General features: G+C 36.2%; 1 protein-coding gene across 5 annotated transcripts in view; it reads right to left on the bottom strand.

Annotated features, from left to right (window-relative positions):
* The window catches only part of Ric8b (RIC8 guanine nucleotide exchange factor B), a 115,924-nt gene that overhangs the window by 37,740 nt on the left and 51,114 nt on the right, over window positions 1–27,070 (bottom strand). For all 5 annotated transcript variants that reach the window (XR_012450976.1, XR_012450977.1, XM_020180903.2 and 2 more), the window contains exons 4-7: window positions 23,759–23,853; window positions 10,330–10,558; window positions 9,506–9,601; window positions 263–407 (exon numbers count right to left, since the gene is read on the bottom strand). Coding sequence is in view for 3 of the 5 variants with exons in the window: in XM_020180903.2 (XP_020036492.1) it covers window positions 263–407; window positions 9,506–9,601; window positions 10,330–10,558; window positions 23,759–23,853 (565 nt within the window). In the remaining 2 variants the exon portion in view is untranslated. The remainder of the gene's footprint in view (window positions 1–262; window positions 408–9,505; window positions 9,602–10,329; window positions 10,559–23,758; window positions 23,854–27,070) is intronic.

Here is a 27,070-nt window from a genome sequence, read left to right as displayed (position 1 = left end):
TTTTTGCCTGGGCTGGCCTTGAACTACTATCCTCCTGATCTCAGTCTCCCAAGTAGCTAGGATTACAGCCATGAGCCACTTGTACCTGGCTTGAAAATGCTTTTAAATGATCACTTTTTATTACTCCTCAGCCTCTCTACTCTATTAATAATAGGTAGACAGTAAGCTTTGCAAACAGTGGAATAAGATGGTCACTAAAAACAGGGTAATTTCTCAAATTCCCTCCAAAAGATAAAAAATAGAGAGCAAAGAGTCAACCTACCTCTCTCTTTGCAAAGGACAAAAAGGAATTCAGCAGCAATTTGCTTGACTCCAAGGTCAACATGTGTCATGAGGCGCACCAGCTTATTTCTCACAGTGGAGCCAACTTCAGGTCTATTTGTCACATCCCTTAAAGGTGGTAAAACCTGATGGCACAAATGAAAAAACCATCATCAAGTGAAGGTATTAGAGTATGTGAGGATGATCTCATACAACTGGTCAATGTTGTAATGGTTACTGGGCTTAGTTTTGGAAAAGTGAAAAAAGATTAAAAATAGATATAGGTTAGTTTCTGTATAAAGTTAAAATAAAAATAAACAGATCTCAAATAATTTCATGCCTGTAATGAAGTTTCATTTGAACAGAAACAAGTCTTCACTGTATCTGTCACCAGGCTATCCTAAAGGTGTTCTTGAATTTTCACTCATTTCGACTGCTGGAATACTTCTTTTTGTCCCCATCAAATTTGTTTTAACTTTTGCATCATTTCACTTTTTTCCAAAGACTTTTATAATACCCAGAATCATACTAATTTCTTCCTTCTTTTAAGTCTGGTAGCATTTTCAGTATTTATTTTTAAAAAACCTGTATTTATGTTTCTAGTTGTTTCATTTTATAACAAAAAATGGCGGGCTGGTGGAATGGCTCAAGGGAAGAGTGCCTGCCTAGCAAGCACAAGACACTGAGTTCAAACTCCAGTACCACTAAAAAGAAAAAAAAAAAAAATGGTTACTACAGGTTGAGCATCACTAACCTGAAAATGTGAAATGCTCCAAAATCTGTAACTTTTTAAGCAGATATGATGCCACAAATGGAAAATTCCTTTTGTGATAGAAAAATTGACTTCATGTGATGGTGGCAGTCAAATGCAGATGCACTAAAAATATTGTATAAAATCACCTTCAGGCTATGTATATAGGTGCATACAAAGCACAGGATTCTGGGTTAGAGTTGGGTCCCATTGCCAAGGTATATTATCATGATATCCCCAAATCTGAAAAGATTCTAAATCTGAAATACTTCTAGTCCCAAGTATTTTTTAATAAGAGATACTCAATCTGTAATTATTGAGTTGCTGTAAAAGGTAGTATACATACATTATTTATAAGTAACATGACCCTCAACCTTACCTAATAGACTGATCCTCAAAGGGTTACTTTTTATCCAAATTGTTTATTTTATCTGTTCCTTTGCTCACTCACTTACCCATCCACTCACCCAGGCTTTCTCTCATCTGACTAGGTGCTTTGCCTCAGCCTCTTTTGTCAAATCTTTTCTCTTTCTGTCTTACAAATATTGGAATATTCACGGGTTAAATTCTCGGGCAACTTTTCTTCACTCACTTGGTGGTCTTATCCAGTTTTATGGCTTTATACAGTATCTGCACCCTTGTGACTCCAAATTGTCTCTCATAGTAAAAACGCAAGGTCCTCATAATCTCTTACAGGTTTCATATAATATGGCTTCCTGCTACTTTCCTGACTTCATTTCTACTATTCTCCTTACTTAAACTACTATATTACTACAGCCAAACAGACCTGCATGGAATACCTTTAACATACCCAGTACTGTGTTGACTCAGGTCCTTGCATGTACTGGTTTCTCTCTGCCCAGAAACTCTCTTTCTAGAACTATTTGTATGGCTTTCTTCCTTACTCAGGTCTCTATTCAAAAGTCCCTTACAGAGATAGTCTCTGACTACCCCTTCACTAACCTTTAGCATTCTCTTTACCATTCTCATCTTACTCTGCTATAATTCTCATAGCACTGATTACCATCTGACATACTAAACACTTATTGGTTTGGTTTATTGTGTACTTCCTTCCACAAAAGTAAGTTCCATCAGGGCAGGGATTTGTTTCTTTTGCTTCCCAGTGCCTAGCATATCACAGGTGCTCAATACATATTTTGTTGATTGAAGGAAAAATGAAATCAATTCAAGCAACATTGTTAAATACTGTATTGGTCTGTTTTCTGTTACCATAAGTAAATACCTGAAAGCAGGCTAACTTTACAAAGAGGTTTATTTAGTTCACAATTCTAGAGTTTCAAAGCCCAAGATCAGGTGGCCCCACCCAATGGTTCCATCTATGGTGAAGGCCTAATGAGGATGGCGTCACAATGGCAGGGATATATATAAGAGAAAAGGACTCACATTGTGAAACAGAAATTCAGAGTGATTCAAGGGAGCTCAAGGATCCCACAAGCATTAACCTTAATCCCTCTTGAGGGAAGCTCCTGTGACCTAAGGATCTCTTCAAGGTTCTTCATCACCTCCACTCTGAAGACCAAGCTTCTAATATATGAGCTCTTGGAAGACAAACCACATGCAAACCATAGCAAGTGCCATCTACATAAATAGTTAGGCCCTATGCTAGGAAATGAGGATAGATACAAAGTCAAATGATAGCTTACTGTGTACCTATTATATGCCAGATCCTATTTTATTATTTTTTTAATTCATTCAATTGACTTTGTTCCTTTCCTCTCTCTATGTTGAGAACATACCATATATTGGGAAGTACTGGAGGCACTGGAGAAATAGCTATGAATAAAAAAGTAGAAACTAAACCTCTGAAAATTGAGTCATCTGCCAAATGTTTGTAGAGTCTTTATGTCAATATCTCTGGCAAGGGAAAGCACAACAGTAGGCATAAAGTAATTGCACAGTAAGTCCTTATCCAAACCACTTCAACCATATAAGATTATCTCCCATTTTTAGAAGAGTGAGGCATATAATAGGTGATTTTATATAGCATGCATCTCTAATATTCACAGCGTAGTGACCAAGTTTACTATATAAAATTTTTATAAAATATTTTTGGGTTCCTTAAAACAAAATAAAACTTTAATGTAATTTTGTTCTTGCTATTATATGTCACTCCCAAATAGCATATGTGTTTCTTCCTAAATATTAGCCTCCAACAAATTTTTTGACAAATCTTATCCAGTTTCTCTTTCAAATCTACTGATTGTTAATCTCTTCTAAAAGCCTCTCCAGACTACTACGACCTGGGTCTCGCATCAGTATTCTTTTCCAATTGCCTAAATACTTGAGACCAACTGTCTCTGGGAATGTATGAGTTGGATTTAATCAGGTATTCACTACTGAGCACAATAATCCATTAACTGTGGTTTCATTTATGCTATCATAAAAGTTAATTATCTGTTTCATTTTTTTTTTTCTTAGTGATAGAGATCAAACTTAGGGCCTTGTGCTTGCTAAGCATAAGTTCTACCACTGGGCCACCTGCCTGCCAATCATCTGCTATTTCCAGTTCTGTCTTTCTTGATTCTAAGTCTACAATGCATCTTCCTTAGAAAGAAAGTTGATTTCTTTGTTATACTTTGCACTACAGTTTAAGTATGTCTCCTAAGGGTTCATGAATTGGGATCCTGGTGCTTAGTGTGGTGGTGCCAACAGATGGTGGACCTTTAAGAGGTAGGGATTAGAGGGAGGACCTTAGGTCATTAAAGAACTTCCCTCAGAAGAAATAAAGGTAGCCTGAGCTCTCACAAGAGTGCCAGCTCACCCTGACTCACTCTCTGGCTTTGTTTTGAGATACGGTTTCTCCCTTCTGGACATGCTTCTGGTGTATGTCACGTAGTGCTCACCAGAGCCAAGCCAATGCCAGTGCAGCTCCATGCTAAATCAATCTGTTTTCTTTATAAAGATAGCCTGCCTCAGGTATTTTATTATAGTAATGAAAAACAGACTAACATAGAAAACTGGTACCAGGAATGGGGTTGTTACTAAACTGTATCTGAAAATACAGAGGCAACTTTGGAATTGGGTAATGAGTAGAGGTTGGAAGAGTTTGGAGGAGCAGTCTAGAAAAACCCTGGAATGCTGTAAGCTGAATATTATGGGAAATTCTGGTGAAGGGTTAGAAGAAAAGACTAGGAACTAGTTTCAGATGGAAATGAGAATTTGATGGGAAACTGGAAAAAATGGCCATCATTGTTAAACTGTTGCAAAAAACCTGATTGGCCTGTGTCCTTGACCTAAGACTTTGTAAAGGCTGAAATTAAGAATGATGGTTCATTCTTCTGCCAATTTTTTTTTGTTTATTTGGCAGAAGAAATTTCAAAACAACAAGCATTCAGGCTATGATGTGGGTACTATCAGTCATTTTCAGTCAGATTTACAGTGAGAGTCAGGAGCAGAAAGATTCAGAAAATTCTCAGCCTGGCCAGGGAAGGAAAAAAGAAAAAGTGAGGACTTGTGTGGTTAAGGAAGGCACAGCAGAGGGACTGCTTTTTAAGAGATTCTCAAGAACGCTAACTGTTAGGAATGAAAAAGGTCTTGAAGGCATCTCCTAAATCTTCTAGGCTACTCCTTTAACCACAGGCCCAGAGACCTTCCAGGGTAAAACTATCTTAGGGACTGAGTCCAGGGAGCTCCCTACTACCTTACCACCCAAGACCACCTCAGGATTAATTTCTCTGTGTTCAAATGGCAAAGAACTATATGGCTTCAGCAGTGGTTCAAGGAGGCCCAGGCCCAGCAGACTTTTCTGGCATCTACTTGGTGCTGGCTCTGTAGGTGTGCAGAATACAAGAGTTATGACAGCATGGCAACTTCTACAAAGATTTCAAAGGCCTGGAGGCCAACTTGCTGCAAGCTCTGAGTCCCTGCAGGGAGTGCCTGATAGGGTGCTATGTAGTGGAGCTGTGCGAGTAGAGCTATAGTAGGTATCCCAGAAAGATAGGAACCAGCAACATGTCACCATCACCTAGGAAAGTCTCCAATATTCCCATGCATTACATGGGCTGTGACTGGAAAAACTGTAGGGTGGAAATGCCCAAAGCCTTGGGGCCCACCTCTCACTGATGCCAAACTTGGATTTAATGTCTGTTCTGCTGATTTTTGCTCTTGCTTTAGAATAATTCTATCTCCGTGCTCTTGCTTTTTGGAATGGGACTGCACACCCTGTGGCTGTTCTACCATTGTACACTGAAGAGATAACTTATTTTGATTTTATGCTAGAAGTTTCATCTTGAGACTTGGATGAGACTTTGTATTTTTCTTTGTTGTTCTTTTTTGTTTTTTTGGCAATACTGGAGTTTGAACTCAGGGCTGTGTGATTGTAGACAGGCACTTTATTTACCACTTAAGCCATTCCCCCACTCCTTTTTTTGTTTTAGTTATTTTTCAGATGGTGTTTTGTGCTTTTTTTGCTTGGGGTCTTCCTCAGACTGTGATCCTCCTGCCTACCCCTCCCATGTAGTTGGGATTACAGGTGTGCACTATCATGCTCAGTTTGTTTATTGAGACTAGGGTCTCACTAACATTTTGCCTGGGCTGACCTTGAACTGTGACCCTCCACCTCCCAGGCAGCTGGGATTACAGGTGTGAATTACCACACCCAGCCTTCTTTTTCTTTTGGTGATACTGGGGATTTGAACTCAGGGCTTCATGGTTAGGAAGGCAGATGCTCTACTGCTTGAGCCACACCTCCAGCACTGTCTTTTTTTGGAACAGATTCTCACTATATAGCCCAGCCTAGCCTCAAATTCATGATCTTCTTGCCTTATCAGTGTCCTGAGTGCTGGGATTACAGGCATGAACAACTACCACACCTGACTTTGTACTTTTGAATTAATGTTGGAATGAATAAAGACTTTGGGACTATTGAGGATAGAAAGATTTTATTTTGCACTGTAAGAAGGCTATGAACCTTGGGGGCCAGGAGTAGAATGCTATGGTTTTGATACGGTTTCAATGTTTCCCCCAGGGATTCATGTATTGAAATTTAGTCCCAACACTGAGGTAATTAAAAGTGCTTAGAGTTGGAAACACTGGGAGGTGATAAGGATTAGATAGGTTATGGGGTGTAGCCCAAGATTAAATATTGGAGTCTTTGTAAGAAGAGAGAGAGGTGAGTGTGTGACAAACGTTTGTAATTCCAGCACTTGAGAGGATGAGGCAGGAGTATTTTAAGCTGGAGGCCAGCTGCTGCTACAAAGAGAGTCCAGAACAGCCTAGGCTACACAGAAAAACCCTGCATCAAAAACCAAAGAAAAGACCGACCAGAATGGACACACACATAAATTTGCTCTCTGCCTCTTGCCATGTGATGTATTTTGTTATAATAACAAAATGGATTAATACACATTATATCTTTAATTACCTTTTTTACCTGTAATATTTCACCCCCTTACCTATATTACAAGTGTTTCCTGAGGACACACTTATAATCTTTTGTATATACCCAATATGTGGCCCAAGGTTTTCATATAAAGAAGCTGTTTAACAAGTAGATCTTTTGGCTATCCTAATTAGAGATAGCAAATTTAAATAGTTTACTTGAACCTTGATCCTGAAGTTATTATTGTGAAAAAAGCAAAAATATAGAAAAACTATTTTCATTTATTATTCTTCACCAAGCCCTCCTACCAAGTCTTCCCACTTAAGGTAAGACTATCTTAACCAAACTTAGAAACAACTTCAATTGATTAATTAGTTTATCTTGCTTAAAAGATTATTCATGCTTATGGTATCTCTCTTTTCTTTCAAAAGAATACAAATCCCTTAAAGACAAGAGTCCCTATTTTCTAAACTCTCTTAATTGGCACTATTAGTATGGGCTATATATAGTAATGTGTTACTTAATCTTAACCATAAATGTAGTCAGAGAAAATGAACTTGGTTCATTTATTAGTAGAAATTTTACACAAGGAAAAATGGACAATGAGGGGAATGGTAGTAGCATTACTGAAATGCTGACAGAAGGGGCAGAAATAGGTTAGGGATTGGGCTGTCATAATATTTTAGTTTGGGATATGTTAAATTTAAGAAAATCGCTTATACACTCAATGGGAGAAAATGAGTAGGCAGTTCATTATATAAGCCTAGGGTTGAGGAGACAAACAGGGCTGCAGATATAAACTTGGGAGTTGTCAGCATATAAATGTTTTTCAAAATCACTACTCCTGAATGGGATCACTAAGGGAATGGAGATGGAGACTAGACAGTCTTGCTGTGGGGCACTCAAATACTTAAGAGTTTGGAAGAAGAGCATCAGCAAAGAAGTTCTCTACTGTGTTCTAGAAATCAAGTATTTCAAGGAGGAGGAAACACTGACATTAAATGCTATCAGAGAATAAAAAGAAAAGATTTGAGAACTATTATCTTTGGCAATATTGAGCTGGTGATTTTGATAAACACCTTTGCAGTAGGATGAAAAGCTTGAAAGCCTCATTTCACAGGGTTCAGGAGAGAGTCAAGGATGGTAAAAAGAATAAATAATTCCTTTGAGAAACACTGCATAAAGAGCAGAGAAATGGGAAAGCAGACCAACAAAGTGGGACTGAAGGAAGGTTTCCTTGGATTTTAACATGGAAGATGTATTTGGGTGGTGACAAAAATAATCCAGTACATTAAGAAAAAGTACAGTAAGAAAAAAGATTAATGTAAGAAGAGAGAGAAAGAATAAATGCAGGGTCAAAACTCATGAGGTGAGAAGAAAAGGGATCTATAACAGAGGTTGGCCACAGGCAGAGGTAGGAATAATTCAACTGCTGTGATTAAGGGAGAAACAAAGTATTTGGTGGTACAAATGCAGACAGACAGTATATGTGGTGGTAGAAAGATTTAAGTTTTCTCTTAATTTCTTTTCTTTTTTTTGAGACAGGATTACACTACGTAGCTCAGGTAGGTTTGAAATTCAATGTAATCTAGGCTATCTTCAAACTCATGATCCTGCTGCCTTAGCAGGAAACAAGGTCAACAAATGAGTGTGAGAAGAGTATGTTGTAGACATGTGAAGAAAAAGAAGTTGTAAAATAATTATCTTGGAATGTTCTGGGGAGCCACTTGGCATTGGTGATCTTAAATTTACAGTGAATTAGTCAATATGATCATGTTATCTTCTCTTCTCCTGTTGAAGTGCTCAGCAGAAGTTCAGAGTAGGTAGAAGGGTGAATTTAAGCGATCTGCTGGGTTTTTCCAGGTGAGTCTGACTGAGGGAGTGTGAGACACTGGTTAGATATGTATGGAAGAGAACAATTAAAGTAATGACTATAGGTGATCTAGCCTGGACAGGAAGAGAAGGAACAAGCTAAGTGAAAGAGCGAAAAAAATGTTAGACTCATACTCCTCATGGGGATGAGAGAAAGTTTAATTGCATGTACAAATTAAAAGAAGATGCTGGAAGTAGGGATTTTAAGGAAGTCCATACTATTATTGTTAAAAGTCTTAGGCTTGGATTTTAAGATAAAATCTAAAAGTTTCAAAGTCATCTTTGATTATTTTTACTTGTTTTTTTTGCAATCCATGTCCCAACCTATCAGCACATTATGTGAACGCCACTTTGAAAATAGAGCCCAAAGAAAGAACTCTTATCACTACCATTCTACTCCAAGCCTTCACCATTAGTTTTCTGGCCTGGTCTCCCAGCATTCATTCATTCACACTCTTCTACAAGTAGTAGCCAGAGTATCTTTAAATATAAATGAGGTCATATCACTCCCCCCTCAAAGCATACTAATGTTTTCTCATCTCACTTAGAAAGAATCAAAATCCTATACAATCTTATGCCATCTGGGTCTTGTTTACCATTTACCTTCATTGCCACTTTCTTCTGTATTTCTGCACAGTCACACTGGATGCTTTCCTTTTTCTTACGCATGTCAAAGAATCCTCTCACCTTGGGGGATTTTTTTTTTTTTTTTTGTGGTACTGGACTTTGAACTCAGGGCCTCAAGCTTGCTAGGTAGGTACTCTTAGCACCTGAGCCATTCCACCATCCCACCTAGGGACTTTGAACTTGTTCTCTCTAGTAGATTCTTCTTCCATACATTCTCAGAGGCATTTTTTTTTTTTAAACTTATCCAACTTTCTGCTCAAATGTCATCTCCTGAGGAAGGCTCTCCTTTATCTCTTTAAGTCTTTTTCTTCACCTGCTTTATCTTATCTTTCTTCAGAACACTTATCATTTCCTGCCATTATAATATATTTACTTTTTACGCCCACCCTCCTACCATAAGGTAAAATCTACAATGCTAAAGAATTCATCTGTTGTTCAATACTCAGAACAATGCTTAGTAAACATTTGTTGGATAAATAAGTAAATGACTCAAAAATATACAAGGTCACTTATTTTGGAAGATTTCAAGGATTAAAACTTTTTTGAGTTTCTGAAAGAAAATCACAAAGTAAGAGTTCAACCTGTTAGTTCTACATTAATAAAAAGCACATCTAAAATACTAACTTTCAGATGTAATATACTTAAGCAGTTACCTGATCTTTGAGAAATTTTCTGATGTTTCGATGGGCTCGGGAACATTCGGTTAATAAGCTGAGAACTGGAGTTAGACCCTCTCTATAGCTGCTTCCCTATAAAGAAAACCATACATGCTATATTAGTTTAGCTTTTAAAAGTATACTTTTCTCCATGCAACTTGAGCATCTGAATGTTTTTTTTTAGGGGGTGAGGGATATTATATCTTATATTATCAAAGCTTATAAACTATTTAAAAATTTTTAACAGTATTTTTATTTTGTAAGTAATTTTCATATTTATTGTCTGTTTTTATCTGTCCTGGATTTTCCTATTTTTTTCTAGGGTTACCCTGACTTGGCCAATGGCTTCAATGAAATAAGGTTTTAGTGACTCATCTATGCTAGCCTGTTACCTGACAAAGTGAGTGACAAACTAGAGAAAATTTACAAGAAGAAAACTGCAAAAAGAAAAAAAAAATTTTGAGGATGTATTTTAAAGGTATTATAGAAAGTATCAAGTTTTTTGGAGAGGTAACTTTTACTTCTAGCATTTACTACGTGCCTACATAGACTACTAACTAATTTTTCCTCTGTTTTCAGTATCTAGTCACAAATTTGGTGTTGTAATAACACAATTTTCAGCATTAAATAGATAAACTCACTAGGTTTCAGCAATTTATTATATATTATAACAAAATACTTTAAAAAGTAAGATTATACAACATGTCAGCTATAAAGTAAAGCTTAAATGTAAAAATCACACTCTGTTCTATGTGTGCATGTGTGGCACATTTACATTCTTTAGAAGTGTCTTTCTGAAGCTTTCATTTTATCAGCCTTACCTTGTCTATTCTCTTCTCCATAAAATTGAGTAAAACATGAATGGCCTCCATATTCATACCATTGTATACCATGGTATTGTTTTTCAAAACAGTTTCTTTCTCAGCTGTTTTATCACTGGGCAGTTCATCTAGAGTCGTTGCCTCTTGGGTTGTTTCTTCATGGGTTAATGGGCAAATGAGAACATCCAAACAAGAGACCGGAACATTGCTTAAAAGGTTGACTGCATTGCTGAAAAGCAATTTAAAAACACAGTATTTTAATTTGATTGAATAGCCCTTTAAAATGCAAACATAATAAGAAGCTCAGAGATGACTTTTTGGGATGAATTAAAATTTTTTTCAAAATGAGCCATTAATATTACTTGGCATTTGCTGAGAGAGAAAATAAAGAACTGTTTCAAATACACATATGACAAATTAGAAAGAACAGATGTTAAATGGACAGACACAATCACATGATGTCATGTTGCTTTCTGAAACACTAAAATAGGCATTAGTAAGCATTAACGCCAGTTCTTTAATTTTGTTATGACAATAATGCTAGCTTTGTATTTTCTTCAAGGGGTTTAAATCCTTTTGTGGATCCACTGGTGTTTTATTATGCCTCATATTATAACACAAAGTATTTGAGAAGCAGTGCGTACTGGCAGCTTATCACAGAGGCAATAACATTAAAAACCAAACATTGCAGGATTCAGTTTTGTTCTTTTTAGATGTACAAAATACAATTTTTTAAATCATCACATTTTTTTCCTAAGGCATGCAGGAAAAAGAAAATGGTGCTTTTTTTTTCTCCCTCTCTCATCATTAGATCTTTAAATGAGATCAACATAGCTATTTCTAATCTCCATCTCCAAGGCTTTTCTGCTTTGTATTAAGGAATACAGGAGCCTGGGATGCATACCAGTAGGGGGAACCCAAGCCCTGTATTTTTGGCATTCCCTAAAAGTCTTGTTTGTTGCTCAGTGTACAGGAGATTAAAAGGACACTAATGATTGGACATGTTCTCAGTGAGCATATTTTCCTTCATGCTTCATTTCATATTTTCATTTAAAGGAGAGGTAGTGCTCTATGCTAACTGGATCTTAATCGCTAGTACCTCAAAACTTCCTGATAAACAACAATGGAAAGACAGGCATTACATTTCTTAGTGACAGAGAAGCAGGTCTAAAAATAACCACATAGTGATTAAAAATAAACTCTTGTAAATGCAATTTTAAAGTCTAACCACTTGGAGACCAAATTCAGGGCTTAATCCATCTGATGCTATCTTAATTTAGACCATAGTAGTCTAAAATTTAGAGTATAGTGAGATCCTAAAAAATAAAACAAATAGAAAAACTGAAAAGATACAAACAGAAACATTTTTCTTTCGTTTTCCCCAAAGTGTAGGTCTATTTCTACTTTAATATTTTCTTTATTTTTATATTATAGAAAAATAAAAATTAGTGAGACATCTATTTAAAAATTAGACAATGCATAACAATAAGTGGAAATGTATAGGGCACTGAAAAATAATATGAACTGTGGGCAAAAAGAAGTTAACGAGTTTTATGAATAAATGGTTCCTGGTGAAAGACCAGTTATTTGATTGTGCTCACTAAAACCTGCTGCTGCTACTACTATTGCACGTAGTCTTTAAGTTTGGTTATTTGTAAATTTGCAAAGGCAGCTGAAAAACAATGCTTCCCCTACAAACTTTCTCTTTAAAGACTTTTGCAAACTTTGGTAATTCCTTATTAACCATTTAAAATAGTTTACTTCTGACAATCATTTGGAAATTGTTACTAAATACTATAGACTTATTGGGGAGAAAAGAAGAACAAAAAAGAGCTTTACCTAAGAATTACTTTCTAAAACTGTACAAGCCATTCTGAAATGTTAAGGTTTTTTTCTAAACATAAGGCAATGATGGGCTCTGGAGTTCATCAGCAGTTATGATTCTCTAAATCTACCACAGAGACCAGACTGAAAGGTTTAGCATGGGTCATTTCATTACAAAGGAATGTTTCCCCTTTAAATTCACTTAAAGTAAGCAGTTTCCAGGAATTCAGTAAATTTAAGAAATTAAATGTAGGGTTAGAATCAACAAACATTTGGAGGGTTCAGGCTTCTCAAGAAAAGTTCCCATTTTCTCATTTCTTCTTAAACTTGGTTCCCAAACAATTACAAAATTAATTTTCTGGCTCACTGTGTTTGAGCTATTCTTTTTAAGGAAGGAAGGCCAGCTTTTTGAGCTCTGTCACTTCTCCGACAGTTTTATTTGTGGCAGAAGAGTGTATGAAATTCTCCAGCTACCAGGAAGTCAGTGACTATGCACAGATTTGCACAATGGTGTTTGCATTCCTACTCCAGGGGGTAGAAATACTGTGTATATTACTCTCTCCTTTTCAGCTTCCTAGAGATCATTAATCACTGGGACATGACATCCTCCCACTCATGCTCCCAGCCCCCTCCTGATATGCAGATTCGAAAGCAAGGACTATTTGGAGCTCTTTAATGCCCCGATTAAAGTCTTGTTAGTTGTGGGAGAGGAAGATAATCTAAAATCTAGTTCTCCATCAATCACTGAACTAGACATAATTTAATATCAAAGGACACTGAGGAGATGCTAATGGCACATGTAGCTCTATAAAGTCGTTAACAAACCTTTCTGATCAAATGCATCTTCTTTATATTGTCTACTTTCAAGGCTGGATAGTAGATTAAAACAAAACTTAAAGTCTCCAAAAGATTTCCCTGGTGTTTTCCACTTACTTAGAAAACTTTTAAATAAATTTTTTATTTTGTTAAACTTAACATAAGATCTACTGGCTTAGCAAATTTTAAGTATACAATCCAATACTGCTAACTATAGACTCTAGACACTATGTTATACCATTAACTCTTTGCATAACTGAAACTTTCTTTTTTTGGGGGGGTGGGCAGTACGGGGTTTGAACTCAGAGCCTCACACTGGCTATACAGATCCTCTATCACTAAAGCCATTTCCCCAGTCCTGAAACTGTGTATCTTTTAACTAATACCTCCCCCTATCCCATCCTCACTCCCATCCTAGGCCTTGAAGACCACTATTATACTATCTGGTTCTGTAAGTTTTGCTATTTTAGACTCCTTATACAAGTGGGATCATGCAGTATTTGTCCTTCTCAATCTAGTTTATTTATCTTTTTAGAATGTCCTCCATACTCATTTACATTGTTGCAAATGACAGGATTTCCTTCTTTTTAAAGGCTAAATAATATTTTCATGTTTATGCAAATATACACATTTTCCTTATCCATTCATCTGTTGATAGACACTTAGCTGCTTCCCCATCCTGGCTATTGTGAATAGCCATATAACGAATATAGGAGATATACACCTGGAGGTAGGTATGTAATTCTACATTTAATTTTTTGAGGACCCTCCATATTATTTTCTATAATGGCTATACTAATTTACATTACTACTATCAGTGTACAAAGATTCTCTTTTTCTTCACATCTAATTCCTTTTTTTTTTTCAGCCGTACTGTGATTCAAACTCAGGGTCTTTTTAACACTTGGCTAGACAGGTGTTCTACCACTTGAGCAAAGTTCCCAGCCCTTTTTTGTTTTTAGTTATTTTTCAGATAGGGATTTACATTCCTCAGATAGTGATCCTCCTACCAATGCCCCCCACCACCATGTAGCTGGGACCACAGGCATGAGTCACCACACCCGGCTTATTGATTGACATGGGGGTCCTGCTAACATTTTCCATGGGCTGGCCCAAAGACTAGACTTTCCTGATCTCCACCTTCCAAGTAGCTGGGACTACAGAGGTAAGCCACTATACCTGGCCTTGTTTTTTTATTTTTTATAGTAGGTATTGTAACAGAAGTGAGTGGTAGCTTATTGTGGTTTTGATTTGCATTTCCCTGATTAGTGCTATTGAGTACCTTTTCATATATCTGTAGGACAATTACATGTCTTCTTTGGAGAAACAGCTATTCAGATACTCTGCTTGTTATTTATGTTATTTAATTTATTGGCTATTAAGAGTTCCTATATATTTTGGATATCAACCCTTATCAGATACATGTTTTGTAAATATTTTTTCCATTCCATAAACTGCCTGTCATTTTGTTGATAGTTTCTGAAACTTTCAGTTTGATGTATTCCCACTTTTCTATTTTTGTTTTTGTTGTCTGTGCTTTTGGTGTCATGCTGAAGAAATCATTGCCAAAATCAATGCCTACAAGCTTTTTTCCCTAAGTATCCTTCTAAGAGTTTTACTGTTTCAGGTTTTACATTTAAGTCTTTAACCCATTTTGAGTTTGTTTTATGTATGGTGTGAGGCAAGGATCCAATTTCATTCCTTTACATATGGAAATCAGTTTTCCTAACACCATTAATTGAACAGATTCCTTTCCTCATTGTCAATTGACATTCTTACTGAATTACAGTTGACTATACATGTGTGTGGGTTTACTTCCAGGCTCTCTACTTTGTTTCATTGACCTGTTTGTCTATTTTAATGCAATACTATAGTGTTTTGATTTCTGTAGCTTTGTAATACATCAGGAAATCAGGTAGTGTGATACCTCTAGCTTTGTTTTTCTTGCTCAAAATTACTTTCACTAGGGTTTTCTGTGGTTCTGGAAGGAAGGAAAGAAGAGAAAGAGGAAGGGGAAGACGGAGGGAGGGGAGGAAGGAGGGATGAGGGAGAGGGAGGGCAGGAGAGGGAGAGGGAGGAAGGGAGGAAGCAGGCAAGCAGGTAGGTAGAAGATGATAGTATTCAACACACTCTACCTCTCCTCTTCCTTATGATAAGATAGTTTACTGAGGGCCTTAAACCAGTTATGCTGGCAAAATAGTAGATGTAGAAGCTTGGTTATGGTGGGGTGAAGAATGACAGGGGTTACGTCCATGAAAACAATAAGCACGAGCCAGTGGTTTGTAAAGTGAGGTGGGACACATGCAATTACAGAGACACATAAAATGATCCACTAGAGTGTAGGAAGAAAACATAAGTGTGATTTTAATTAATTTTATCTAAAAAGTTGAAAAGAAGTTAAGCTTTACTAATATTTAATAAACACACTGACACTGATACTCTGAATCTTATATCAGATACTCCCCATTTATAAACATGTGCAAAGCGTCTTGAGGGAAGAACTAAAATTCCACATCATGGAAAGATAGCAGTGATAATCTTTTCTCCTTGGGCACTCACATGCTTTCTTTGTTGGTCATGTTACAATTTACACATACTCAGTTACATGGGTTTATATATTATTTTATTCAGGTTTTTTTCGGGGGAAGGGAGTGCTGGGATTCAAACTCAGGGCTTCATGCATGCTAACTGTGCTACCATTAAGCTAACTGCTCAGCCTGTTTCATCCAGTCTCAACTAAGCAAATTCTTATATAATGGACAAACTACTTTAAATAATTCCTGCAAAGAAACCAAAATGAAGATACCACTTAAAATAGTAGCAAATTTTCTTTTTGTCCTGACAAGAAAATGGCAGAATTCTTTGTTTGCCATACCATGAGATAAACCAGGACAATTCAACCAGATATGGCATGAAATTAGCTTTTAAAAATGAGAAATTATCTGAAATATGAATTTATATCTACTATGATACTGATAAGTCTTGCCTTACATATATAACATGCCCTGAGAAATTAATAATGGTAAAGCCATGACAATTAGCAAAACATGTAAGTACCAAGTGTGTACAACTTACAGAAAAGGATGTTATTTGAGAATAAAAATGTCTGTGGTAGGTTAGTTTTTAAAATCTTTTTAAAATACTGTATTTATTTTATCCCTTTTCATTTTTATATGTAATTCATGATTCATTTATATTTCAGTTTAGTTCTGTATGTACATAACTTATATACAAACAAATACATTGGAGAATATGTTCAAAACTTTTTCTGATTAGGTCTACATATGATTGAAATGTTTGCAGGTCAGTGGCCCAGAAAATACTCTCAAAAAACTTAGCTGTATGTAAAGAGAAGGAAAGAAACAGGCTACAGCTCTGCAGGGATGCTCAGATGGATAAAGTTCTGATGAAGGATATTTTTTTTCTCTCCCACATGAGCTAGATCTCAGTACATTCACATTTTGAAGGGATAAAGTGTCCAAAAGACACTGAAGTCCTAGAAGTTAATGCCAGAATAACATCTTAGGATATAGAAAAAAAAAAAAAAAGGGTACGGAAACTAGCCTTGGATAGGAAGAGAGCCACTTACTTTTCCGAGACTGGCAGGAAATAAGAAAGAAGACGTTACAGTAAATTTAGAGGTAGGAGTGTGGGATTGAGGGTTTGAGAAAGTCCCCACCTGAGTTTTCAGTTACTGTTAAGGTAATGTCATTTATCTATTCATGTGCCCCACATTTGATTACTTGAATATGCGCTCTAGATGCTGAAGATACAGTAGTGGACAATACAGATAAGATCTTTATTCTTTTTAAGCTTACAATTTAATGAGGGAAAGAAATCCTAAGCAAGCAGGAAAATAAAAGAACAAGGTTATTTCATTTAGTAGCAAGAAGCATGAAAAAAATAAAAGCAGGTGATAAAAATAGTGACTGTGTGTGTGTATTTGTGTGTGTGTGTATTCATGTGTGAACCTGTATTAGGAAGTCAGGGAAGGCTTAATTGAGGTAGTAGCAGAGCTGAGTTCCAAATGACAAGAAAGACCCTGTCCCTTAAACATATGGGTAAAAGCAAATAGAGCAGTGCAAAGGCTCTAATAAGCAGGCTATATCTAAAGAAGAGAAAAGAAGAGAAGAGTAGTTTGAATATAGTCATCTGGTTTGTGGAATGGGTGGCTCATAGATGCAGAGGGAACAAGTAGATCAGTTTCATGTAAATGTTTGTTTGAAAACAGGAAGAGGGATGATGTCAAAGGCAAAGGGTTCCCAAGAGTGAAGCCAATGTTTCAGATCCAAGTCTATGCATTCATCCAATAGGACACAATGAGAAATAGCATTCCTCATTCAGAAGAAATCTATGTTACTGGCATAGTGCCATGGTGTGAACACACTGAGACTGCCTGACACTGAGCATGGTATTTTCCCTGAAGTCTTGTAGAAAGGGTTGAGACAATCCAAATACCTGGCTTCAATGGCCTTGTCAAGAAATAGTTTGACAAATGCAGTAATGTTATTGGACACGGGTCACACACTAAGGGGAGAATGTGCACGGGAGGAATAAGAAAAGGGAAGGAAACCTAAAACTTGAATGCGGTTGATGTGCTCGCTGTAAAGGAGAAATATAGTAATTATAAACTGGCAGAGGCCACTATGGGAAGGGGACTAGGAAGTAGTAAAGAGGTCTGGTAGAGATGAACCAATGTGGGTTGCAATACACATGTGCATGGAATCTCTCTGTATAGCTGTCTTTATCTCAAACTAGCAAAAATGCTATGCTTTGCTTATTATCTCTTATGTTGTCTCTTCAACAGAACTGGAGAACAAGAGGGTGGAACAGGTTCTGCCCGGAAGCAGGGGGTCAGGGGTGGTGGCCCAAACAATGTATACACATTGTGAGTAAATGTAAAAATGGTAAAATAAAAAAAAGTTAAAAAAACAAACAATAGAAACCTTTTTGTTGGTCCTGACTTTAAGGAAAGTTACTTACTTTTCATCACTAAGAAAGATGCTGCTGTAGGTATGGGACAGATTACCTTCAACAAATTAAAGCTCTTCTTACTTATTTATAAAATAAGTTTGAAAGCTTTCAGGTTTCCTAGAGTCTTGCCACCCCTCCTCAATGTTGCTAAGCGCCCCAAATAACCACAGCTGCTAAATAAAAACTTTGAAGGGCGAGTGGGTGAGGCCTGAGGAAAGTTGAAAGGTTTGGTGGAATCATGTCTAGAGGATGAAAGAAGGAACGGACCGGGGAAACAGATTTCCCCAGATAAGGTTACAGATCATAAATATATGCATCATGACAAAAAAGGGGAGATCTCTTAATCTTTATGACACAGAAGAGCCATGACAAGATTTTAAGTAGACATTTAAAATTTTGATGGACAACTCTGTGTGCAGTAGAAAAGACAGCCCCATCTGTCAGGTTAGGTAAAATTTTTCCAGAGGGCTCAACATCCTGAATTGCAAGTGTAAAAGGTCAGATCTGGGTTTAGGTCTGTTGAGACTGGCAGGACATAGTAATGAGGCAGGGAGTTGGGTGGTGAGAGGGTGGAAAGAAATTGAAATGATTAACCAATGTTTAGACAGGCAAGAAAGTAAACCTGTAAGAGGGGTTCTAGATAGGATAAAAAGGAATCACTAGAGGTGGGAAGAGGATGAACAGGCACAGTTTGAGTGAGGGAGAGTCCTCATCATTCTGGACTATAGTGACCCTGTCTTTTATTCTAACTAGCAATTATTATTTGAATAATTCACGGAGAAACTACTCAAAAACTATCTTGTGATCTCTTTCAAGTTGTGTCTTGAACTGTTATTTAAATTTTCCTAATATTTATGTCTTGTCTCCCCATTTACTGTCTATGGGACAGGCACTGTGGAATCCTTACAGCATCTAGTTCAGTGCTCTGATGTAGTTAAGAAAAATCTCTTTCATCTAGATGACTGTTATCTATAGAAAATCTGTTTAAAGAGCTGAGAGCTTTAATGATAGCAAAACAAACCCTTTCCTGATCTCTTCTGATAAATTCTCCTTTTTCTATATACTTATACAAGCTTGTTATAACACCTATCAAAAAAAACTATACTCATTTACTTACTTATCTACTAACTGGAGAGCAGAGGGGCTATAGTACATTCATCTTTGTTGCCCTAAAGCTCAAACTGGTGTCTAACACATAGTAAGTGCTCATTAATAAAAATAAAATCATCCCATTTTCAAATATTTACTAAAAATATTTCCAAATACTTAACACTGTGAAATGTTAATACTACAAATTCAAATTCAACACAATTACTACCAAAATCCTAATGACACTTTTTACAGAAATGGAAAAACTCATATAAATTCACATGGAGTCTCAAGGGATTCTAAATAGCCAAAACAACATTGAAAAAGAAGAAAAAAGCCAGAGGACTCACACTTTCTGATTTTAAAACTTAACAAAACTACAGTAATCAGAACAGGATGATACTGGCCTAAAGACTTATTACACCAATAGAACAGCATAGAAAGTCCCTAAATAAACCCTCACATACATGGTCAAATGATTTTTCACAAGGATGCAAAAACCATTCAACAAGGAAAGCACAGTCTTTTCAGCAAATGGTGGCTGAGGAAACTGTATGTCCTCATGCAAAAGATCGAAGCTGGACCCTTACCTAAGACCATATACAAAAATGAACTCAAAATGGAGCAAAGACCTACATATAAGGCCTAAAACTACATAAAAATCTTGGAAAAAAATGCAGAGCAAAAGCTTTACAACATTGGATTGGCAATAATTTCTTAGGTATGACAACCAAAGACATGGCAACAAAATAAAAATAGACAAATTGGATTGCATGACTACTATAAAAATAAAAAACAAAGCAAAACAACACAACTAAAATACAACAATTGTGGGCAAGGATATAGAGAAACTGGAATGCTTGCACACTATTGGTAGAAATGCAAAATGGTACAATACCTGTGGAAAACAGTATGGTGGGTCCTCAAAAAAATTAAAAATAACATTACCGTATGATCTAGTAATTTCACTTCTAGATGTTTACTCAAAAGACCTGAAAGCAGGTCCTGAAGAAGTTCTTGCACACCCATATTCATAGCAGTATTATTCATAGCTAAAATGTGGAAGCAAACCAAATGTCCACTGACAGATGAATGGATAAGCAAAATGTGGCATATACATACAATGGAATATTGCCCAGCTTTAAAAAGAAAGAAAAGGAAAGAAAGAAAATGCAGATATATGTTATAACATGGATGAACATAATATTCTAAGTAAAAAAAAAAAGCAGTCACCAGACACATCTTGTATGGTCTTACACATGAGGTCCATAGAATGGTAAAATCCAGAGACAGAAAGCAGAACGGTGATTACTAGGGGCTGGTGAAGGAGGAATGAGAAGTTATTGTTCAATGGACATAAAGTTTTCAAGATAAAAACACTTGTAGAGATAGATGGTAGTGATGATTGCACAATATTATAAATATATTTAATAACACTGAACTGTATACTTAAAATCATTAAGATGTTGAATTTTATAAGCGTATTTTACCACAATTAGAAAATTGGGAAAAAAGTCTGTCCTGTTTGAGACATTTATGCTGGCATTATAGTGAGGTGTCAGGTGTTAACTATCCCCTTCAATATGTGAGACAAAATGAACTAGTCTAAACAAAGAAATAACAAAAAGCTTTATATATGACAATGTACTAAGTGAGTAAAAAAACTAGATTGAAACTAAAATTAAATCAGATCTCATCCTCTCCTCTCCTTACCAGTATATATGTCCCCTTGTTTCCAAAATAAATCATAACCATATGCAACTTGGGGCTATGTGTTTATGCATAAGCTTATTAATTACAGAAAAGTACTGCTGAAAATATTTTCAGGCAAACAGCAGAGATAAAACAGAGCTACAATGTCCTTTAACGTAGCAAAAAGGTAGAGAATACTAAAAACCTTCTTGTTGTCCTAAGGACAGACAAAAGGAAATGAAACCGAATAGACAGAAAAACTATCTAAAATGTTGATTAGTGGAAATGAAGGTCAAGGTCTGCTATCTTTGTAAGCTAACTTATTTTTTTAATCTCTGTATCCAGGTTCTCTCAATTTCTCTGAAAAATATGGCACTGTTTTACAGAGCAAACATACCAGAAAAAGTTGCCAGGCTATTTTTTACTCTTCTAAAGCACCTTTACAGTCTTTTGACATGCAAGTTATCACAGAGCTTATCATCAGAAAAAATTTAGAATAACAGAAAACAGATTTCTTTACATGATTGCAGGATAAACATAGAACAAATTCTTAAACAAAATATCAAAAGCAGAAAACAATTTAAAAAAGAGTCTGGACTAAACATTAGATCTAAGAGCCAATGCGCTTTTTATAATAATAGTGACAGCAGCAACATGGCAGTAGCAGTAGCTCTTGTTTACTAAAAGCTTACTGAGTGCCAGGGACAGGGAACTTATGAAATTGTCATTTAATCATCATCACAATTCTCTGGATTTGCCAACGCACAGCCATTACAATTATATGCAAGATTACCTATGTCATTACATCTTTTCCTAAAACAAATCAAACAGTCAAAAAAAAGTAAAAAACAAAGTTCGAATAACAGACTTGATTTTGTTACATGCTTTAAAAAATTACTTTATACCTTATACATGTACACATGCATACAGAGAAATTATTTTCAGGGTCACTACAGAGGAGTAGATTTTAGGAGACTTAAAAATTTAGTAAATTCTTAAAATAGCCCTGAAGATTGGTGCAGTTTTCTCTCTATTTAAATGGATTAGCCTCCAGTCATTACTGCTCAAAATGATACTAATCACTTTAATTCTGATTAAAGGGGCAAGCGGGGCCATTCCAGACAAACTGTTAAGTCAGCAGCTGCCTCACTCTCCCAGGAAAGCCTCTGAGAAATATTTACAACCCTGTCTGTGGCTCTACGGATATATCTTCTTATTTACAGTGAAGCCAATAGATTTTTAATCAAAGGAACTTTTAAGATAAATGCAAATTTAAAGAAAGGAAATGTCACAAATAAAGAAATCTGATTTAAAAAAAATTTGATTTAAAAAACAGCAATGTAGCTCTACTCTCTTTGACAAATACTGGGTGCTTCGTTGAGATTTTAAATTTCTTCTTCAGAGAAATCCTTGCAATCTATTTGTGACTAGCATAACAATTCCTGTCAAAATGCTTTATCCTCACATCCTTGTATGTCAACTTATGATATCTAATTTCCAATTTTCTTTTATTTTTAGTGTCTAGATTACTACTCTCTCTTGATTATGAAAACAAATTACAGTAAGTGAAAATGCTTAATAAAATCTTTTCAGAATGTTTATTACAGATAATATCATTTCTAAGAGTACAATCTCAAGAAAATCAAAGGTATGTTTGATCTATAGTTGCAGAAAAAAGTTGCACTTTTTTTTTTTTTGAGGCACAGCTGACCCTGAATTAAGAGATACTCCTGCCTCTACCTCCTGAGTGCTGAAATTACAGGCATGTTACACTATGCCCAGCTCAGAATTTTGAATTATAAAGAAAAAAAACCTTTGAAGGCTTATAGAATGGAGTATACAGATAACCCACCAACTAACTCAGTTATGCTGATGACCATAACTAAAATAATATGGATTTGACTGAAAATCAATAATGAAGGGTGCATTTCATTTATTCTGTGTTTCTATAAAATTTTTATTTAACCCATATTTTGGAAAATTGAGTACTTTAAATTCCTGAAAGGTAATTTCTTTTTTTTTTTTTCTTTCATTTTTCTTTTATTATTCATATGTGCATACAAGGCTTGGTTCATTTCTCCCCCCTGCCCCCACCCCCTCCCCTGAAAGGTTAATTTCTACTACTAAGACAAGCCCTATGCTAATTTCTTCATAGAGTAGTAAATGCTGTTTCTTTTGTAGATTTAAATTTATTTTTATAGAATAAAGCACAGTACTCTAATGATGAAGTCAGATGCTTTGTTACTACAAACATGATCTAGAATAGAAAGTAAGAGAACTGAAAAACGTGTTAATTCTTGTTTAGCTGCCTTAGAGAACAGTTTTTTTTTTTTTCCAGTGCTGGAAACTAAACCTTGTGCATGCTAGGCAAGTGATCCACTGAGCTATAGACACTCAGCCACTGAGAATGATAAAATTTTAACTGCAGTCCATTAATAGCTATAACACATAAGTAAAACAACTTGAACTATTTTAAATATATTTCATATACCTTAATACTAGACACTGTAACCCTATTCATATTTTTTCTTTAAATTAGCACTGCTTAACATATACTTTTTGGTAAATACTCTTAAAATGAAACTAGTGAGAATAATAAGTATAGCAATGAAAAGCAGGATTCAAGTCATAGCTCTTTCGCCTATTAGGACTGTCAAGTTGCTTGGTCTTCCTGTGGCTCAGTTTTCTTATCAATTCACTACTACTGAGCCACATTCCCAGCTCAACAGTTAATGTTTACAAGGCACTCAGCAAGTGCCATACACAGAAAGCATTCAAATAACTGTGTGATATTATTTTTGCTGTTCTGGGTTTTATCACTGACTACCACAAATGCCAAATTGTATTCTCATGTTGGGGCTCAATATAATAAAGTCAAAGAGGACAGAATGAAATTTCACATCAGGGCATAATTTCTCATTTACCAGTTATTTGATTTACTGTAATATTTTCACTTTCTTGTGCTTTTAGGAAGATAAAAGTAACAAGAACTAATGATGTCCTTCATTGAAACACCAATACAGAGATCACTCACCTGTGCAGCTCTTCTGTTTTATCTTCAGTTGGACCTACAATTAGTAAACAATGGCGAAGGACAGCTGCCATGACACGGAACTGATGAGAATCACTCTATAATAAATTAAAAAAGGAGAGGAAAAATTGGGGTTGAATGCTTTAATGAAAAAGCATTACTACATCACTTGCACCCTAAAACTTCTTATACTACACAGGGAGACAGCAGAATATTCTAGGAAGATTTCCCAAGACAATATTAAGTAAACATTGTCACTATTTTACATAAACAATCACAACCACCACAGAAATGGCTGACGACAGTAGGCGCTGATCTTGCGGCTCTGCTGCTTTACCTTTTCTGATGGCTCAATTGCACTAGGGAATTTTTCATTTCCAGAAAGTCTAGATTCTTTTGTTCTAAGGTGTACTGTTTCAGTTTACTAATCATTATAAAAGTTCAAATAAATGTAATACTGTCTTACATTAGGATATTTAAGGAGCTGGTAATATGTCTTTAATAAAATGTCTCATCTGTTAACTTTCAAAAGCAAAAAATTCATCAACCTCATTTTGATGAAATTTTTTAAAATCAGTCTTCTATAGCTATTTATTGAATCCCATGTTTGGCTCGAGAATATTAAAATGTAGTATGTTACTTTTGAAAAGTTGGTATTTTGTTAGGGTTTTATGCAACAGCCATATATAAATTAGAATAAAAAAGAAATTGTAATTATTTACCATCTCTGCATGCTCCCAGGTCCCACAAAATACTAGCAAGTGATAGAAAACAAGGGATCTGAATTAATCTCCACCTACTTTTCCAATGTGCATTCGTTGGCAGTGATATTAAAGAGAGAAGGCTAACAGTCAGGTGCCAGTGGCTTATACCTGTAATCCTAGCTACTCAGGTGGTAGAGATCAAGAGGATCACAGTTTGAAGCCAGCCTGGGCAAATAAGTTTGTAAGACCCTATGGTGGTGTGGCCCAAGGGGTAGGCCCTGAGCTCAAGCCCCAGGACTACAAAAGAAAAAAAAAAGAGAGAGGAAAGAGAGAGAGAGAGAGAGAGAGAGAGAGAGAGAGAGAGAGAGAGAGAGAAAGAGAGAGAGAAGGCTTACAGTATGAACTAAACTAAACTCCGAAGAATCACTTGGTTTTCCTGTTCATTTATAGAGATCTTGGACCATTACAATTTCTTTAACTATCTGTATCTAGGTCCTATCTTTCTTCATCCAGATTTTAAGCAATTAAAATAATACCACATGAAATTAGAGAAAATTTGATAGCCTAGATATGGCATATTTCAGGAAGGCTCTAATTTGCTATTAAAAATTTTAAGTTTCTTAGTGTGCAATTGATTTCAGGTCCATGTGAAGTGAAATATGTTCACATAAACATATACCCTGTATTTATACATGTACCTCACACAGTCCTTCTAGTAAACAACAGGACACACTTTCATTACTCAGAATGTGGATGATTTTATTTTAAGTACAACACCATAACATATAGATTTGGAAGAGATAACAATTTAGGTGGTATAATGAAAAAAGCACTGCACTAGGTTATGACTTTGGGCAAGTTGTATAGCTTCTCTGAGCCTTGGTTTCCCCACATGCATCTCCACAAACATGAAGTTCTGTTAGGATTAAAGAAAATGATATGCACAAAAGTGCTTTTAAGCTTTCAATAAAACATGAAGATGAGGGTGAAGAAAGAGGAAGGAAACGAGGTGAGACTGATAGAGCTGCAACAAGTGGTAAATAAACAACTGTGAGAGGAAAGGGAGAAGGAAAAGAAGAGGAACTAGTGGAATGACAAAGGCAGAAAGAAGACTGGCCAAGGTTGAAATGAATGTTGTCCCACTTGCCATCCACCCCCAAATGCTTGAGTGAAAAATTCTCTCATCTGTAAATATACTTTTACTTACTCCCAAATGACAAAGAATACTGAAACCTATGTGAAACTCAACTATGACTTAACTCTTGATAAAAGATTGTATTTTCCTTGGTTTTGTAATTAACTGGGAAATATGCTCCCCTCTCCCTGTTTTTTTATTTTTATTTTTTTGCAATGCTGAGGATTGAACCCATAGTTTTGCATATACAAGCAGTGAATTATATCCCTAACCCTTGATTTTTTGAGATAGGGTCTTACTACATAGTTCAGCTGGCCTTAAACTCAAGATCCTCCTGCCTTTGCCTCCCTAGTGCTAATTACAGGTGTGCACCATCACACTCAGGTATGCTTCCTTTTAAACTAGATTTTCCTTTATTCCAGCATAATAACCTTTCTTTTCTCATGCTGATGGTGATAAGCCTCTTGCAGAACTATCCTTATTGGTCTTTCCATTATTTGCAACTGCAAACCAAACTCCTACTTTCCACCCTTTTCCCAAACTCTCTAGTTTCCCTAACTCTTATTCCCAAGTTGTATTTTCAGTTTGCAATGCCTACTTTTTTTTTTATTATCATCATCCCTTCATCATTCTCCCTTATCCCCCTTTCTTAGAATAGTTTCAACAGGTCTCATTTTTCCATTTTCATACATGAGTATATATTATTTCCATCTATTTACCTTCCTACACCCTTTCCTTATATTCTCTCCCCTCCCACTGGTACCAAGCCCCAGACAGGACCTGTTTTACCTTCCTACTTACCGTTTTTGAAAAAAAGACATTTTTATTTAAGATAGCTATATAGGAAGTTTTATTATGACATTTCCATGTATATATGTGTTATATCCCAAACTAGCTCATCCACTCCATTCTTCTCCTTTCTACTTTAATACCCTTCTTATGGTGATTTCAACAGGTTTAAAATTCTATATTTATTCTTGTATAGATAGTACATCAACCATATTTACCTTCTTTACATCCTTTTACCCTCCCTCTCTCGTTAGCGCCCTCCCTTTAGCATGACCTTATTGGGTCTGGAGACCTAAGGCAGATGAGTGAGTATCCCATCCCCCATGGAGAGAGCACTGTATTCCTGCATCCTGAGAAGGAGTTGTAAATCTGCATTTCTGCACCCTGAAGAGGAGATACAGGTTCTTGATAGGTCTGCTACAGGGCTGATGAGCAAAATGCTCTCAAGATTGTTTCCCCTCACCCATAAGGAGCAAACAGACCAGTTCATCTAAGAAAGCCCGCAAATCCACGGCTTATGAAAAGAGGCCACCTAACCCTTACCCAAGCCCAGAGCTAAAACGTCCATAAACACCCAAGCCTTCACCTGAGCAGCGAGCTACCAGTTTCCGGGCTCTGCTGCACTTCTCTAGCTGTAGCCTTTGCTTTCTCTCTAACAAATCCCACTTCATATACTGGCTTTGGCTC

Source organism: Castor canadensis, chromosome 8 (genome assembly GCF_047511655.1).
Source record: "Castor canadensis chromosome 8, mCasCan1.hap1v2, whole genome shotgun sequence".
NCBI lineage: Eukaryota > Metazoa > Chordata > Mammalia > Rodentia > Castoridae > Castor > Castor canadensis.
The sequence above is the reverse complement of the archived record's forward strand: the minus strand, read 5'-3'. Positions and strand labels throughout refer to the sequence as shown.